Source organism: Talpa occidentalis, unplaced genomic scaffold, assembly GCF_014898055.3.
Source record: "Talpa occidentalis isolate TD23 unplaced genomic scaffold, MPIMG_talOcc4v2.1, whole genome shotgun sequence".
In the NCBI taxonomy this organism is placed as follows: Eukaryota; Metazoa; Chordata; class Mammalia; order Eulipotyphla; family Talpidae; genus Talpa; species Talpa occidentalis.
This window is the reverse complement of record NW_026555331.1, coordinates 7,818,802-7,832,832: the sequence shown is the minus strand read 5'-3', so window position 1 is coordinate 7,832,832 and position 14,031 is coordinate 7,818,802. Positions and strand designations below refer to the sequence as shown.

At 54.4% G+C, this 14,031-nt stretch overlaps 1 protein-coding gene across 1 annotated transcript in view; it reads right to left on the bottom strand.

Annotated features, from left to right (window-relative positions):
• Positions 1-14,031, bottom strand: part of NDRG1 (N-myc downstream regulated 1) — a 40,460-nt gene that overhangs the window by 5,188 nt on the left and 21,241 nt on the right. Inside the window, exons 4-14 of the mRNA XM_037501540.2 lie at positions 13,371-13,476; positions 11,134-11,254; positions 9,900-9,962; positions 9,058-9,118; positions 7,829-7,915; positions 6,233-6,289; positions 4,206-4,309; positions 3,518-3,574; positions 2,729-2,780; positions 1,681-1,728; positions 856-891 (exon numbers count right to left, since the gene is read on the bottom strand). Coding sequence (XP_037357437.1) covers positions 856-891; positions 1,681-1,728; positions 2,729-2,780; positions 3,518-3,574; positions 4,206-4,309; positions 6,233-6,289; positions 7,829-7,915; positions 9,058-9,118; positions 9,900-9,962; positions 11,134-11,254; positions 13,371-13,476 — 792 coding nt within the window. The remainder of the gene's footprint in view (positions 1-855; positions 892-1,680; positions 1,729-2,728; positions 2,781-3,517; positions 3,575-4,205; positions 4,310-6,232; positions 6,290-7,828; positions 7,916-9,057; positions 9,119-9,899; positions 9,963-11,133; positions 11,255-13,370; positions 13,477-14,031) is intronic.

Sequence of the window (14,031 nt, the reverse complement as noted above, 5' to 3'; positions counted from 1 at the left end):
ATGAGTGGCTACCGCAGCGGAGCCTCCGGTCCCTTCATTGGAGAATCTGGCCCAAGACACCCCTTTCTCACATGGTAGTTTGGCCACTGTGGAGTGATTGGACAAAACAGGCATGATTTGGGCAACCTTGGCCAGGAAGATCATTCAAATTCAGTTCCAAGTTAATACAGCGTGGTAAAGTCACACGACCCGTCCGAGCTAGACGCCCCACCTGCACACTCGGGTGGGCGCCACACACCCCAGAGGCTTCGGTGGAGACCACGACAGTAAAGGAGGGGCCCAGGGAGCTGGAAAGGCCTCGGGCTCGCTGTCTATTTATTGAGCAGCGATTGGATTACAGCGGCCCTGAAGTGCCTTTCAGCACTGCAAAGAGACGGAGGCCAGGCATGGTCTGGGGGGAAAGATGACCAAGACTTATATAATATTTCATTTTAAGGAAAAGCCCAACATTTTATTGATATAAAATTGTACAAGCAAAGATTAAAATGTCTATTTATTTGTTAAGTTGGTGGGGTTATTTTAAGGTCAGGAATTGGAGGGGTTAGTTATTGTACATCAAACATACTACGTGAACCGACACGTTTCTATGCACAAGTGCACACTCACTCTACACACGTGCATGTACACCCATGCACACACATGCAAACACACACATGCATGCTTGGGTTTCATCTCTGGGGGCCTGTGGCTGTAACAGCAGCCTATGGCCTTCGGGGCAGGCCCCCCTGGATCTGGACCATGCTGATGGCATACAGGGGATGTGAGTGGGGACAGCAGGGAGTGGGGAAAGGGCAGTCCCAAGTCACAGAGGCTCAGCCCCACCCGGGGAGGGCACAGGTGCACGCGGGAGCTCACCTGGGAGATCTGGGGGAGGCCGCCACAGTCCGCCATCTGGGAGAGAGGGAAGCGGGTCATTCTCAACAGCTCTGGGGGCAGCCTCACACCGAAATGGCTCCAGACGGGCGCCTCACTCTGAACCCCGCTCACTGGCGCCCTGACCCCTGCCCACTCTGCTGAGGGGACTGGGCAGATGAGGGGCGGGGACACTGAATCCCACCTAGCAAGGCTGCTTTCATCCCATGTTGTCTCACACTTTACTGTGTGTTGTTGAACAGCACGGACTAGGCCCTCCACCAGGCCCTGTGGAAAGTCACACTGCTCCCCAACCCTGGGGGCTACAAGCACCCCATTTCAGAGGCAGCCACCAGGCCAGAGGGGGCTTTTAGAATGTGTAAAGTTCTAGTCAGTGTCTGTCTGACCAGCAGGCAGATGTTCCACCCACCTACAACACGGGGGCACACCTGTGCACAGGTGAGCTTGCAGGTGGCCTGCTCTTCAGTGGTCTTGGGGGACAGCATTCTCCTTTTGCCTAAGCAGAGTCTCTCTGGGAGGCCCGGCCCTGCCCCACCCTCAGAAGAGCCCCGGCCAGCACAACTCCCGGTCCTACTCTCCTCAGAACTCCAGGGCCAGTGCTCCAGAGATTCTGGGCCTCTGAAAGGGACTGTCTCATCTTTGCAGCCAGCACCACCCAATAAACACTTGTGAACAGAGACCTCAGATGACAATGTCTTTGGGTTCTGACCCCTCGCTTCGCCTCAGTCAGGCACAGTACAATTTTGCAGAAAATTTAAGGGTTTTCTAAGAAAGAACAAATGCAAGCCCCCACCCCCTTCCCTGTACCTTGAGGAGCGTGGTCTTCGTGGGGTCCAATTTCGAGTTGCACTCCACCTGGACAAGGAAAGGCAGAAGAAATTGACTAGTTTTCTACCTGGGGCCAAAGCCACGTGCCTCCCCTTCCCTTCATCAGAAACACCCACATTTCTGCTAGCAAAGAAGAAGGTGTGGGCTTCAGGATTTAACATATGTGGCTTTGAATTCCAGTTATGACCTTAAACAAGTTATTCACCTTCTTTGAAGCTCAGTTTTCTCATCAATAACATGAGGATAGTATCTTTTAGGAGTTATTATGAAGAGTGGAGAAATGTGGAAAATGCTCTAAAAATATTTGCTAAATGAAAGGCCTCGTTTAACCAGCTGCTTGGGTCAGCGATTCCACGGGCCCCTCAGCCCAGTCCCAACACCACCACGCTGGTTTCCCTCTTCAAAATGCCAACGACACTCTTCAAAGTGCATCTAGGACTGGGCTACTACTCACGCACAACCTGTGATGTTCAAAGTACCTATAGCAAAACTATCATCTCCTGCTCTGCCACCCACTGCGCACATCACGGCTACTCTAGGACTCTGCTCAAAAATCCGAATCTCCTATGTTCCCAGCTAGGGGGACCTTGGGAAGGTAAACTGCTCGCTGCCTCCACTGCACCACAGGTAGGAATTAAAGGGTGAAGTGAGTCAGAAAGCCTGGCCTGCGCCCCAGGTGCCTCTCTGCCTATTAGACTATCAGGCCAATCTGAAGCCCCATCTGACTCCCAGATGGGAGGGGAAGTCTCTTAGCCAGAAGCCAAGTGACCAACACGCCCATAGAAACCAGCAGACAGAGCGAGAGGGGCCTGGGAGAGGACACCGGGGCTCGCTGCCCAGCAGCCGGGCCTGCGGTCACCAGGGAAAGCGGCAGGCGGCTCGGCCCTCTGCCCAGAGGCCAATCTGGCATTTACAGGTGTCACCACCATGATGAGGGCAGGGCGGGTGTGGCCAGGTAGGCTTCATGCAGAGTCCACCGCATCCGACCACAGAATTAAACACAAAACCGGTGGCAATTTCTACTCACCACGGCATCCACGGCCGGCGAGTTGTCCCCGACCACCAGCAAAGCAGGACACCTGCGGGCGGGGAGGGCAGGAGTGAGTGAGGTGCAGGGAGGGGCCCCGCGCCCGGCCCCATGCCCAGGGCGGCAGGCTGGCGCTCCTGTCTCAGCCCCCCTCATCCTCTGCTTTGCTCTTAGGATAAAATGGGCAGAGGATTTTCAGCGTCTCTGTTTTATTTCAGGACGTCTCTCCTCAAGGGGGGGTGAGGAGGACCCTGCTGGCAATCACGACAGCAGAGACAGACGGGCAAGTCTGACAGAGGAAACGTGTGCCACTTCCCGGTACCAAATAATAGGGTTCGCTCACGGAGCCATAAAAAGACTCCGTCGTTCCTGGCGGACTACAGCTAATTATACCCGCCACGGCCGAGCCGCTCAGCTCTGGGGGGCTGGGGGGTTCACTGTCTTTCTCATCTGTGAGCTCTGGGAAGTCAAATCTCACATAGCATTTGACATATAGTAGGAGCTGGATATATTCTATCCAAAGTGGGGTCCCTCTGAGCTGGGAGGTCCCAGTCTAGGTCTGGGGGACCCCAGGAACCATACCCCTGCCAAGGGGAAGATGCGTGAGACTGGACGTGCCTACCTCTGGCCAGGAGGACACACGTGGCGACCACAGATGGCGACCCCCCCACACGGGCACCATTCCACCCAACAGATGGCGACCCTCCCACATGGGCACCATCCCACCCAACTCAGAAAAGGTCCCGCCAGCAAAGGGCCGTGGGGAGAGGCCGTGGGGGAAGGACTCACTGCAGGGTGACTGTTTGGGTCCCAGGCATCGGCCTCTCGATCTCCAGGTCCCGCCGGCTGTGGTGACAAATACCCCATTAACACCGGCAGCCCCTCCCCTAGAGGGAGCCCCCTCCCCTGAGCCAGCATGTTCGAGGACTGTCCACCAGGCCCTCCGGAGCCCACGGGATGGGCAGCGCAAGCTCACTGGAGATTCCAGAACCCCTGGCTAACACAGCTGCCCAAGCTCCCAAGCTGAGCTCCAAACCAGCACCAAATGCGGGCAGTTACACCCTGGCCCAGGATTAGGGGAAGGGGCTCCTCATTCTTGGAAGTAGTAACTCCCCGGAGCCTCCCAGATCCTCCATCCTCCCTCCCCAGTGCTCTGCCGCCCGTCCTATCCCCTCTCCTGCACCTTTCCCTGCCTGAGGCCAGCCTGGGGCACCTACCCTTTGAGGGCCTGACTGCGCCCCACTCCCCACTGCACTTGGGCCACGTGGTCTGGGGTAGGGGTATCTCAGCTCCCCACAATGCACTCTGAACCCAGAGGAGGTGCCTAAACATCCCTGGCTGGGCTCCCCTGTGCTATTACTCCATTTGCTCAATTCGAGGGCTGTGTCTCCTGCTAAGTTAGAACCTCCTGCCTTGCCCCATGTTCCAGACCCAGCAAAGGGACCTGGTCGAGAGCACCACCGTGTGGCCCCCATACCTGTTGTAGGCATTAATGAACAGGTGCAGGTTGCTGGGGTTCATGTCGTTGACAATGTGCTGGCGGTAGGTGTGGACGACCTCCACGTTATTCTGCATCTCCTCCTGCACGAGAGAGGGGGCTTCATCGCACGTGGCCCTCCCTGGATCCGTGGCTCCCCATCATTCAGCTAATGACGCCTAAGCTGTAAGACTGCTGTGGAGCCGGAAAGGTCCGGGAGCCACTGCCCAGAGGCGGGCTGAGGTTCACATGTCAGCCAGCAGCAGGAAGGACCTCACACCTTCAGGGGTGCAACGTGGCCTCTGGCCTCAGGCCTTGGAAGTTTCGAGTGGGAATCAGCTGTGCGAATCTGAGCTTGGTTCCCTCACTGCCCTCAGCCTGGCACCTGTCCGACCTCTCTGAACCTCAGTTCCTTCCAAAAAAGAAGTAGTGGGAACAATCTTACCATCTACTTCACAAGGCTGTGGGATTTCCCGGGGCCCTGCACACAAGCCCGTGGAAACTGACGGCCAGTGATGTCTTCCCATAGGGGGAGGTAAAAAGAACTTGTTCATAGTGGAAAAACAAAACTGATTCTTGCCATGGGAAGCTGCCAGAAAGAAGGGTCATCTCAATGCCCTGCGGAAGGCCGGCCTCAGCCTCCCTGCTCCCTGGTTCCCTTCTGAATGTGATCTGGGACAAACAAGTTAGGGGCTTGCTCTGTTTCTCATTTGGACAAGGCAGATGCTGCGGGTTTTCAAGAAGGGCCCGGTGTGACTGGAGACAGCCAGTGTGGGGCGGGAGGAGGCCCGGGGGAGCATGTGTCAAGCCCCAAGTGTCCTCAAGGCAGTCCCTGACCGTTTCAGCAGCAGCAAGGCCAACTGGCTGGGGGGAGGGAGATCAGGACAAGGCAGCCTAAGGAACTGTGCAGGGACTTTGGGTCAGAACACAGCTGCAGTGACTTGGGGGCATCACCAGATACCCTGAGAAAGCTGGGGTACAGTCAGGCCAGGCTCTCACACCCTATTAGGCATGGACCCCAGTGTTTCCATACTCCTAGGAGGTTCAGATTATACACTCAAGGTGGAGAAAATGAATCACAATTGAGGCATAAAAAGAGGAAAGAGAGCTCCAGCAGGCAGACCAGCCGGCCCCAGAGGAAAGCGTATGACGAATCCCTGGAGCCTGTGAGCGTCAACGCATTTGGGAAAAAGGTCTTTGCAGATGTCAGTGAGGCCTCCTGAGATGAGATCATTGTGGGCTATCTGGGCGGGTCCTAAACTAGTGACTACTGTGTCTGATTAGAAAAGGCAGAGGGAGCCTGGAAAGCGACAGAGGCAAAGCAGGAGGCAGACACTGTTGTGAGCACCACAAGCCAAGGACACAGGGGCTTCTGGGAGTTGGAAGAGGCCAGAAGGATCCTCTCCTAGAGCCTCACCAGGACGCACAGTCAGAAACTCCTGACTTCAGAGCTTGGCCTCTAGAACAGTGGGGGGACCCACTTCTGGCGGGTTTGCTGGGGGTCAGTAGCCCAGGAGACAAACGCAAGGCCAGGGGCAGTGGCACACATGGGCAAGCCACTCAGCACCCAAGAGGCATGAGGGCCAATACGCCCACAATGAGGGCACAGGCTGGGCAGGTTAGTGTAAGGACAGGGTGCTGGCCAGGGGCCATCTGGAAGGGCGACACTCCACAGGGACAGAGCAGATCATCAGTGGCCCAAGAGCAAGAGGGTGACCTGGGCACAAGGGACCTTGCAGGGCTGGGGTTGGTTCATTGCCTTGATTTTAGGGCTGGTTTTCTGGGTGTCCATGGATGTTATATGTTAAATTCTACATCTCAACATGTGCGGTTTTTGTACCTCAATAAAGCTGTTAAAGAAGTTTTGTGTTAAAAAGGGAGGCAGAGCAAGGGCTTGATGGTCATGAATGAGTGACGTCACACTGCTTGTTGGCATCAGCTGTGGCACCGCTAGCTGACGAGTGTTCCTCTCCAGCCCGCAACTGCTCAGTGCAAATGACGGCATCTGGACCACACCACAGACTCACCTTCGCAAAGAAGTGGGACACCACCATGTCTGGAAGGGCTTGGGTCCATCCCGAGATCTGTGGGGTACAAAGCGGGGAGGTTACCAGGCTGGTGTCTGCAGAGTTGAGGCAAGGTCAGGGAGACACGCAGCCTCCCGGCACCCGGTCATCTACTGGACCTGGACCTGGGGCCCCTGGGCAGAACTTGGTCTCTCCATCGATTCCTTATTCTCAGGGCCCCCAGCACAGGAAATGCACAGCAAAGTATAATGAATCAGGACTTGCAGAGTCCTAGCAAGGAAGAACCTGTCCCTATGTACTAAACATGCACTGAGCTCTCCCAGCCCACACTGCAAGATCTGTTTTCCTTTAACTCTCCTTCCGGCATCACCCTCTGGATTGCCCCCCTAAGTCAATGTCCTTTTCTGAATATACTGAGGCTAGTAGAGACTGTGACACCTACTCTCTACCTCTCTCCAATGACAATGCTAGGTATATATCAGGAGTTCTATAAATGCTATTTAGAGCAGAGGCTCCATAAATACTAAGTACACAGAAGGAGCGCCATAGAAATTAGTTCTGTAGCAGGAGCTCCATTAATGTTAGGTATACAGCAGGAGCTCCATAAAAGCAAGGTACATAGCTGAAGCTTCATAAACGCTAGATAAACAGCAGGAGCTCCATAAATGGTCGGCATGCAGTGGGAGGTCCATGAATGTGTGCTGAACAACTTAAGGTCCAGCAGGGACCATGGGGGAGCAAAACTAGGGTCTTGAAGTCGGTCTAGCTGTGTGGTCCAGGCTGCAGAGCCCCTGGACCCGACTTCTCATCTATAGGCTGAGAACTTCAGGAACTTCAGGAACTTAAAGACAAGGTTAATGCGAGGACCTACATTGATGCAAGATCTGACACCAGGGCCCCCCACACAGACCCTGGTCTCTTTCCTAGGACTTAGGTTGAAAAGGAAGGATATGGTGCACATATTAAAACCCCACAAACATCCCCTCAGCTCCACTGCAGCCAGTGGTCTCTGCCCAGCCCCCCAGTCTAGAGCTATCTGGAGCCAAACTGGCTGGTGAAATGTCACTTCCTTTGCTGGAAAAAGAAATGAAAAACAGGGAGTGTGCTCCCGTCCCGAATGTCACGCAGGCCGCAGGGAAGGGCTGCGGTGTCTGCAGTCCAGGAAGAAATGCGCGATCAGGATGGGAGACAGGGCTGGGAGGTGTGGGGCCCCTTCAAACCCCTGTCCCCAAAAGCCCTCTAAACTTGGCAAAAACACACTCCCAAGGTAAGAAGCCAGGATCGCCCCTGCTTGAAAGGCTTGTCCTATTTCAACAGGAAAGGCTCCCCCTGCTCTCACCAACTTGGCAAATATGGGGGCCTTTATTAAAAAAAAAAAATCATGATTTTAAAGGATAAACAAGGGCTCCCAGCGCTGCAGCCAGGGTTGTCTGCAAGATGAGTAGTGTGTATCCTGCCTTCCACCCCAGTTCCCTGGACCTGCAGCGCCCAAGTCAGGGCCTTCGGCACCTGCTTAGTGAGACCTAGGATGGGGGTGGTGGTGAGGAGAGGCCTCTTAGCTCCACTGCTCCTCCAGGCAGGGACCCCTAAGCTCACCTTGGAGGCGGCCCAGTCCATCCAGCCTTCTGCACAGGGGTTCACGTTGATGAGCACCAGGCCCTCCACCATCTCGGGGTTGTTCAACTGTAAGGATAGATGTGAGGTAGAGGTGAGGCAAAACCGAAGGTGGAAGAGAGGACCCAGGAAAGGGACCCACAGGGCACAGGGGAGCAGGCTGCTGTTCTCAAGTCTGCAACCCCACTCCCGGAACTGCGGCTCCAATGCAGCAGACAGGAACTGGGTCCCTGAGAGAGCAGAAAGAGGAAACCAGAGAAGTAGAAATAGAGTGTGGGCACCTCACAGACCTGCCTTAGGCAATTCATGCCACCTCTGCCCTTGGTTTTCCCAACAGTCAAATGGGTACATCCCACATCTACCTTTTAAATCAGACGGGGCACAGAAATGCTCTCTGGTACCTCATTACTTCCAAAGGATCATCTCTTTACCCATCATCTCTCTATCCATCCACCCAGGCACCCACTCATCCATCCATCCATGCATCCATCCACCCACCCACCCATCCATCCATTCATCCTTGTATGCACACACACCCCTAACACATAGTCGAGACCTTGTCCTCTCTGCTCAGGCCAGGTAACCAGCCAGACCAATATGTATTCAGCATTTCTACCTCTAGCAAAGCCAGCAAAGAGCAGGCAGAGTGAACATGCCTGAATAAAAGGAGCACCGCGGCCTTTAAAACAATTACTGGAAGCACACAGAGGCCCAGCAGCACTCGACTCGGGCCCATGGGAATACAGGTGGCAACCGTCAGGCTAACACAAGTGTCTCTGATTCTAGCTCAGAGTCGGTCAGGATTCCAGAGCTCCCTGACCACAGAAGCCACGCAGCCATCACAAGGTCTTGGCACAGGACGCTGGCCACGCGAGGGCCTGGCCACAGTCCACTGAGCAGATGGAAGACCCAAGAATGCATTGAGTGTGTTATTTCAGTGAGGGAGAAAGAAGAGCTGCCCACACACGCATGAATACAGACACACACGTGCCAACATGGCACACACAAGCAGGTGCATGTGGTATATACACACATGTCCCCATCATGCCCCCGAAAACCTGAACACTGGTTCTCCCTAGGGAAATGGAAATATGGCTCATCACATTTTCCCTTTTGGAGTTATTGATGCTTTTCCAATTTCCTTCCTTCCTCTTGAATTATTTTGATTTAAAAGATCTTTTTTTTTTTTTTTTTAAATGCCAAGAACTCACAGCAAATCGAGTGAGGATATAGGCGCCTGCTCCGGTCCCCATGCCAATAATGCTTTTCAGTCTAGAAGCAAAAATAAGACTCCATGTCACAGAGGCCCGAGCGAGAGGAGCCCAGCAGCACTCTCAAAGCCCCCCCACCCCTACCATGTCTCCGAGGAGCCGTGTCTCCCCACATGGCCCAGCCACGCAAGGGTGGGGCGAGCCAGGGTGGGAACATGCTGTGGTGGTGCCCCTGAGGAAGGAGGATCCGCATTGTGCTTTATGGCTTGACAGAGATAGCAACCTTGGGGAGCCGCACCCCCTTCCCTGCCTCCCTCCCGATGCCCCAGGCTCTGACAGACCCGCCACCGGGTTTCGGGAAACCCCATCAGGGCTCTGCTCCTTCCTGCTCTTAATCTTTTGTTTGGCTTCTAACGCTTGGAATGAAAATAAATTGGGCTAGAACTCTGAGGTATTATCATCACATGGAAGGTTCGAGTAGGAAGAAAATGAGGACTGGAGAAATAGGGGTCTGGAGAGAGCAGTGGAGGGGTCAGGAGATCCCTGGCAGAAAGTTCCATTGGGAAGAAAAAGCAAGGAATGCGGAGGTCAGGGGAGGGGGGATTCGAGGGGAGGGCCAGGTGTCATCAGGGGACATGTGCGCGCAGGGCAAGCCCCCGCGACAAGGGGCAGCCGGATAAGGAGGCGGAGTGAAGACAGTGCTCCCACGGGTGACCCGCTGCTTTCTTCCCCATCTTTAATTCAACTACATGTCAGTGGTCAGGCCGGTCAAGGCCAAAAGAGAGGCAGGGGCTAGGAGCACCCTCTTTGCGGGCCGGTGCGGGAGGGGACCCCTGTCTTACCCAAACTGCTGAAGGACGCCGGGCAGCATCATGGCCAGCTGGTCCATGGAGGGGTACATGTACCTTGGGAGAAAGTGGGAGACGAGAGGCTGTTAGTACCGGCTGGGGCCCTGGTGGGCACGGAGCACGCAAACAGGAATGCGCTGGAAGGGCAGGGCGGGCGGGGGCAACCCCCTGGCCCAATTGCCCTCCGCCCCACACCCAGAAGTCTGCTCCCCTGGGCAAGGCCAAGCTCCACGCCCTGAAGCTCCTCCTTGCACCCTGCAAAGTGACCTGTTACCACATCCGCTAGTCCCAGGCCCGGCCCAAGCTTCCGACGAGCAGTATAAGCTCATCTGATCCTTCCAACAACTTTACGAGGTTGCTATGATTTTCCCCAGGATGAAGATCATGAATGTCACCGAGGCTGAACGGTGAGAGGCCAGCACGTCTCACGCGGCTCTGGGGATTTCCTGGCCCCTGCTCTCACTCACCATCCTGAGCTCCCTGGCGGCTCGTCCATGAAGAGCTCCTGCCTCTAGCGAGTCCCTCCCCGCTGACCTCCTCGCCCCCAGAGATGCTCTGGAAGGGCCGGGGTGGCCCGCCCTGATCAGGTGGGCCCGTGGGTGCACTCAGCTTCGGAAGACGGGTACCCAAAGGGTTAAGCCTGGCCCACAGGAAGTACTTCCTCTGTTTCCCCTCAGTTTTCTAGCTCTCTCTTTTAACTCTTTGGTTCTTGGCAAGGTCTCTTCCTCTAAGGCTGAGGAGCAGGTGTGGGGCCAGAGGCAGGGGCACCGGGAACGGGGAGTTTAATGGGGACAGAGCTTCAGCCGAAGGCGAGAGAGTCGTCTGGGGGTGACGGCGGGAGGGCTGCTCAGGCGTGACTGTTCTCAGAGCCACCGAGCCGCACACTCAGAAACTGGGCCATGGAATCACCTGGCCTCATGGCCAAGGTCAAGCATAAAAATGGTTAAAACTGTGAATTTTGTTGTACAGATCTTCCTCAATTTACAACGGGGCCATCCCCTGATAACCCCCTCCTAGAGGGGAAACGTGGCCAGCCTCAGACGCTGGCCCGTGAGTGTCCACCCGGGAAGAGCAGAGTCTCCACTGCCCGCTGCAAAGTCAAAAACCCGAAGCCAGCCATTGCAAGTCTGGGACCCTCTGTACATATTTTACTGCAAAACGTCAGAAGCCGCCTGCTCCGGCCCCCGCCTGCTCCCGCCCCCCGCCGTGCTCTCCTGCCCCCGCTTACCCCGCAGGGAAGGAGGCAGCGCCGTCCTGCTGGCCAGGGGCGTCCACGTGGCAGACGGCAAAGTGCTGGGTGATCTCCTGCATGTCCTCCGAGTTGAAGAGCGGGTTGTAGCAGGTCTTGTCTGGAGAACAGGCAGGAGAGAGGCGAGGGAGAACGTGAGGAGGGGATAAGCAGGCCGTCCCAGGCGCGAGGGCTTCATTTTCTTTGTCTCGCTCCCAGTCACTAGGAGGGAATGGACTTACAAGAAAGAAGGGCTTTCTCCCCTGCCTGCTCTCTTTGGTAATAAAAGACAAGAATAAATATGGGGCAAAGCAGTGGGTGTGAAGTGGAGATGGTCAGGGAGCTACTGAATATGCTGATGGATGACCTTAAGCCTCCAGTGGGCGCTGGGGGGGCTCCCATGGCGGCTCCTGCTTCTTCCCCATGATGCCCCGGTTAGGGTAGGGACTGCTCCACAGAGCCTCTCTCTCTGGGCCTCCTGTATCTCTCGCCAGTATCTCCCAGGGATACTGGTTAAGACACAGATGATTTTTAAACAAGGATAAGCACAGCAGATCAAGCACAGACCCTCTCACTAGTTCTGGGGCACTGGATGAGTCACTTAAATGCTACGTTCTAAGGCAAAGATGGCCAACTGGCACCACCCATTACTTCGTTCTTCTTAGGCCCCCAGCTGGACTACATTTCCCTTGTGATTAGACATGGCCAACAGCATGCAATGCACACCATTTCCTCCTGACACTCAGTCCTTGAAAGTCTCTCTCTTTTCTGGCATCTGCCTGCCTGGTAGGTGCAGAAGAGCCGGCAGAAGCCTGAGGCTCCAGTGGATGAGGAGCCACAGAAGGAAGGATCCTAGATCCCTGAATCACCGCGTGGAAGGTGTTCCACAGAATGCCCACTAAATTGTTACGTGAATGAGAAGCCAAGGTATATGGGGTGAAGTTGAAGAGGCACTGGGGCTTCTCATTAAAGCAGTTAGCCTATTATAAGTAATAATGAGTCTCCCCAAAATGGGGGGCATCGCCCCCAGCTGTAATTCCATGTCCTGTCAGAGGTAAGTGAAGTAAGATGAGGTAGACTGATGGGCTGGTATCCCGGTGTGGTATAGGATGGTATCAGGGAGGCACAAGGGGAAGCAATGAGATGACCGAGAAATGAGAGTGAAGAATAATAATAGTTTTCAGTGACTGACATCATCCCTGGCCACCAGAGGAGGGTCCCGCATGGCGCGCAGACCTCTCCTGCCGCCCGCTACTCCCCTCAGCAGTGTACCTCGGTCCTTCTGCCTGCTCTGCTCCCTGCTCTGGCTCTGGCGAATTCTCTCACCCTCCTGTGCTTCTGACTGTACCCAGTGCTTGTATAAATAAAATAAATAATAAATAAATAATTAAAAAAATAAATCTTTAAAAAAAAAAAAAGATCACAGATCTCAGATCTCATGACACCAGGAAGACCTCAGTGCTTTCTGAATCATCACAGAACCATTCTCTTCTGTCCCATGTAATTTTAACATTCAGTAGCTTGTATTCCATTCCCGTCTCTGAAAAAATGGGGAACCCACATTTGGTTTCACTTCCTAGCAATCTTAAGATTACTTTGGTCTATAAACACTCTGGGCTGCATTATTCAGATGAGCCAAAAAGCTGAGACCATCCACACGTTCCCCCCGCTGGAGAATGGAAAAGGCAAATGTGGCATGTCCATCCCCGAGTGTCTTTCAGCAAGAGAGAATGAAGGACCACCATTGCGACAACATGGATGACCTTGGAAATATTATGCAAGAAGACAGTCACAAAGACTGCACTTGTGTGACTCCATTCATACAAAATGTTCAAAACAGACAGCCTCTCAGAGACAGGAAGTAGTTGCCCGGGGCTGGGCTATGGGGGGTTGTGGGTGATAGATCCAGGGACCAGGATTTCTTCCCAGAATAATAAAAATGTTCTAAGATGAATTGAACTGACAGTTGCACAATTGTGTGGAAATGGTGAAAACCACTGTACATATTAAGTAAAAGGACGGTCACATGCAGGCATGAGGGGCTCCCTGAGCTGCCAGAACCTCCGGGCACACAGACAATTCCGTGCCCAGTGCATTCCAGTTTCTTCCATTCTGTGGTAACAGTTCTTCCCAGAACAGTTCCAGGAAGACACAGCAAAAGAAACCGACTCCCTGGCTGTCTTGTTCCACCCCAGGGGGAACAGGCTCCTCAGAAAACATGATTCCTGGTAACTTACGGTTCATGCCAATGTCGTGGTAGGTGAGGATGACAGGCCGATTTCCCTTGGGGGTACCACACAGCGTGACGTGGAGGGTGCCATGTAGAGTCTCGATGTCCTGCTCCTGCAGAGAGAAGACACATTGGGGGGGGGGTGTCAGGTGGGGCTTGACTGCTGACTTTAGAGGGGCTCTGTCTGCACAGAGGTTGCTCCCTGCACATTTGGCACTGGTACACGAGGGTGCCTTCCAGAAGCAGAGAAAGATAGGGAAGGAGAACTTTTGGGGGAGGCAGAAGAGAGAGTCCTGGTTCAGATGGTGACATTAACTGCACAAAACATGCCAGCCTCAGTCTGCAGCCCCCTCTGCACAGGACCTAATTGTCCCCATCTGGAGAGCTGAGGTCATACAGGAAAGAACTTCCCTGATCCCACCTCATCTGACCTGTAGCTATACACCTGCAATGCACACCTGGTAGTTTGGGGCTGCCCAGAATTCACGTGATGCTTCTAAGAAGAGCCCCTCATTTTCCTTGGGAACCCCATCCGACTCTCCCCCTTGGTCTTAATAGGTCTGCGGACACTGATTCCTGACCCAGGTTTGAGAGGTCAAGGCCAGTTTGCGGACTGGTATATGGAAGGCCCATAAGTTAGGTAGGCTCTTGGGGAAGTAGACTGGACT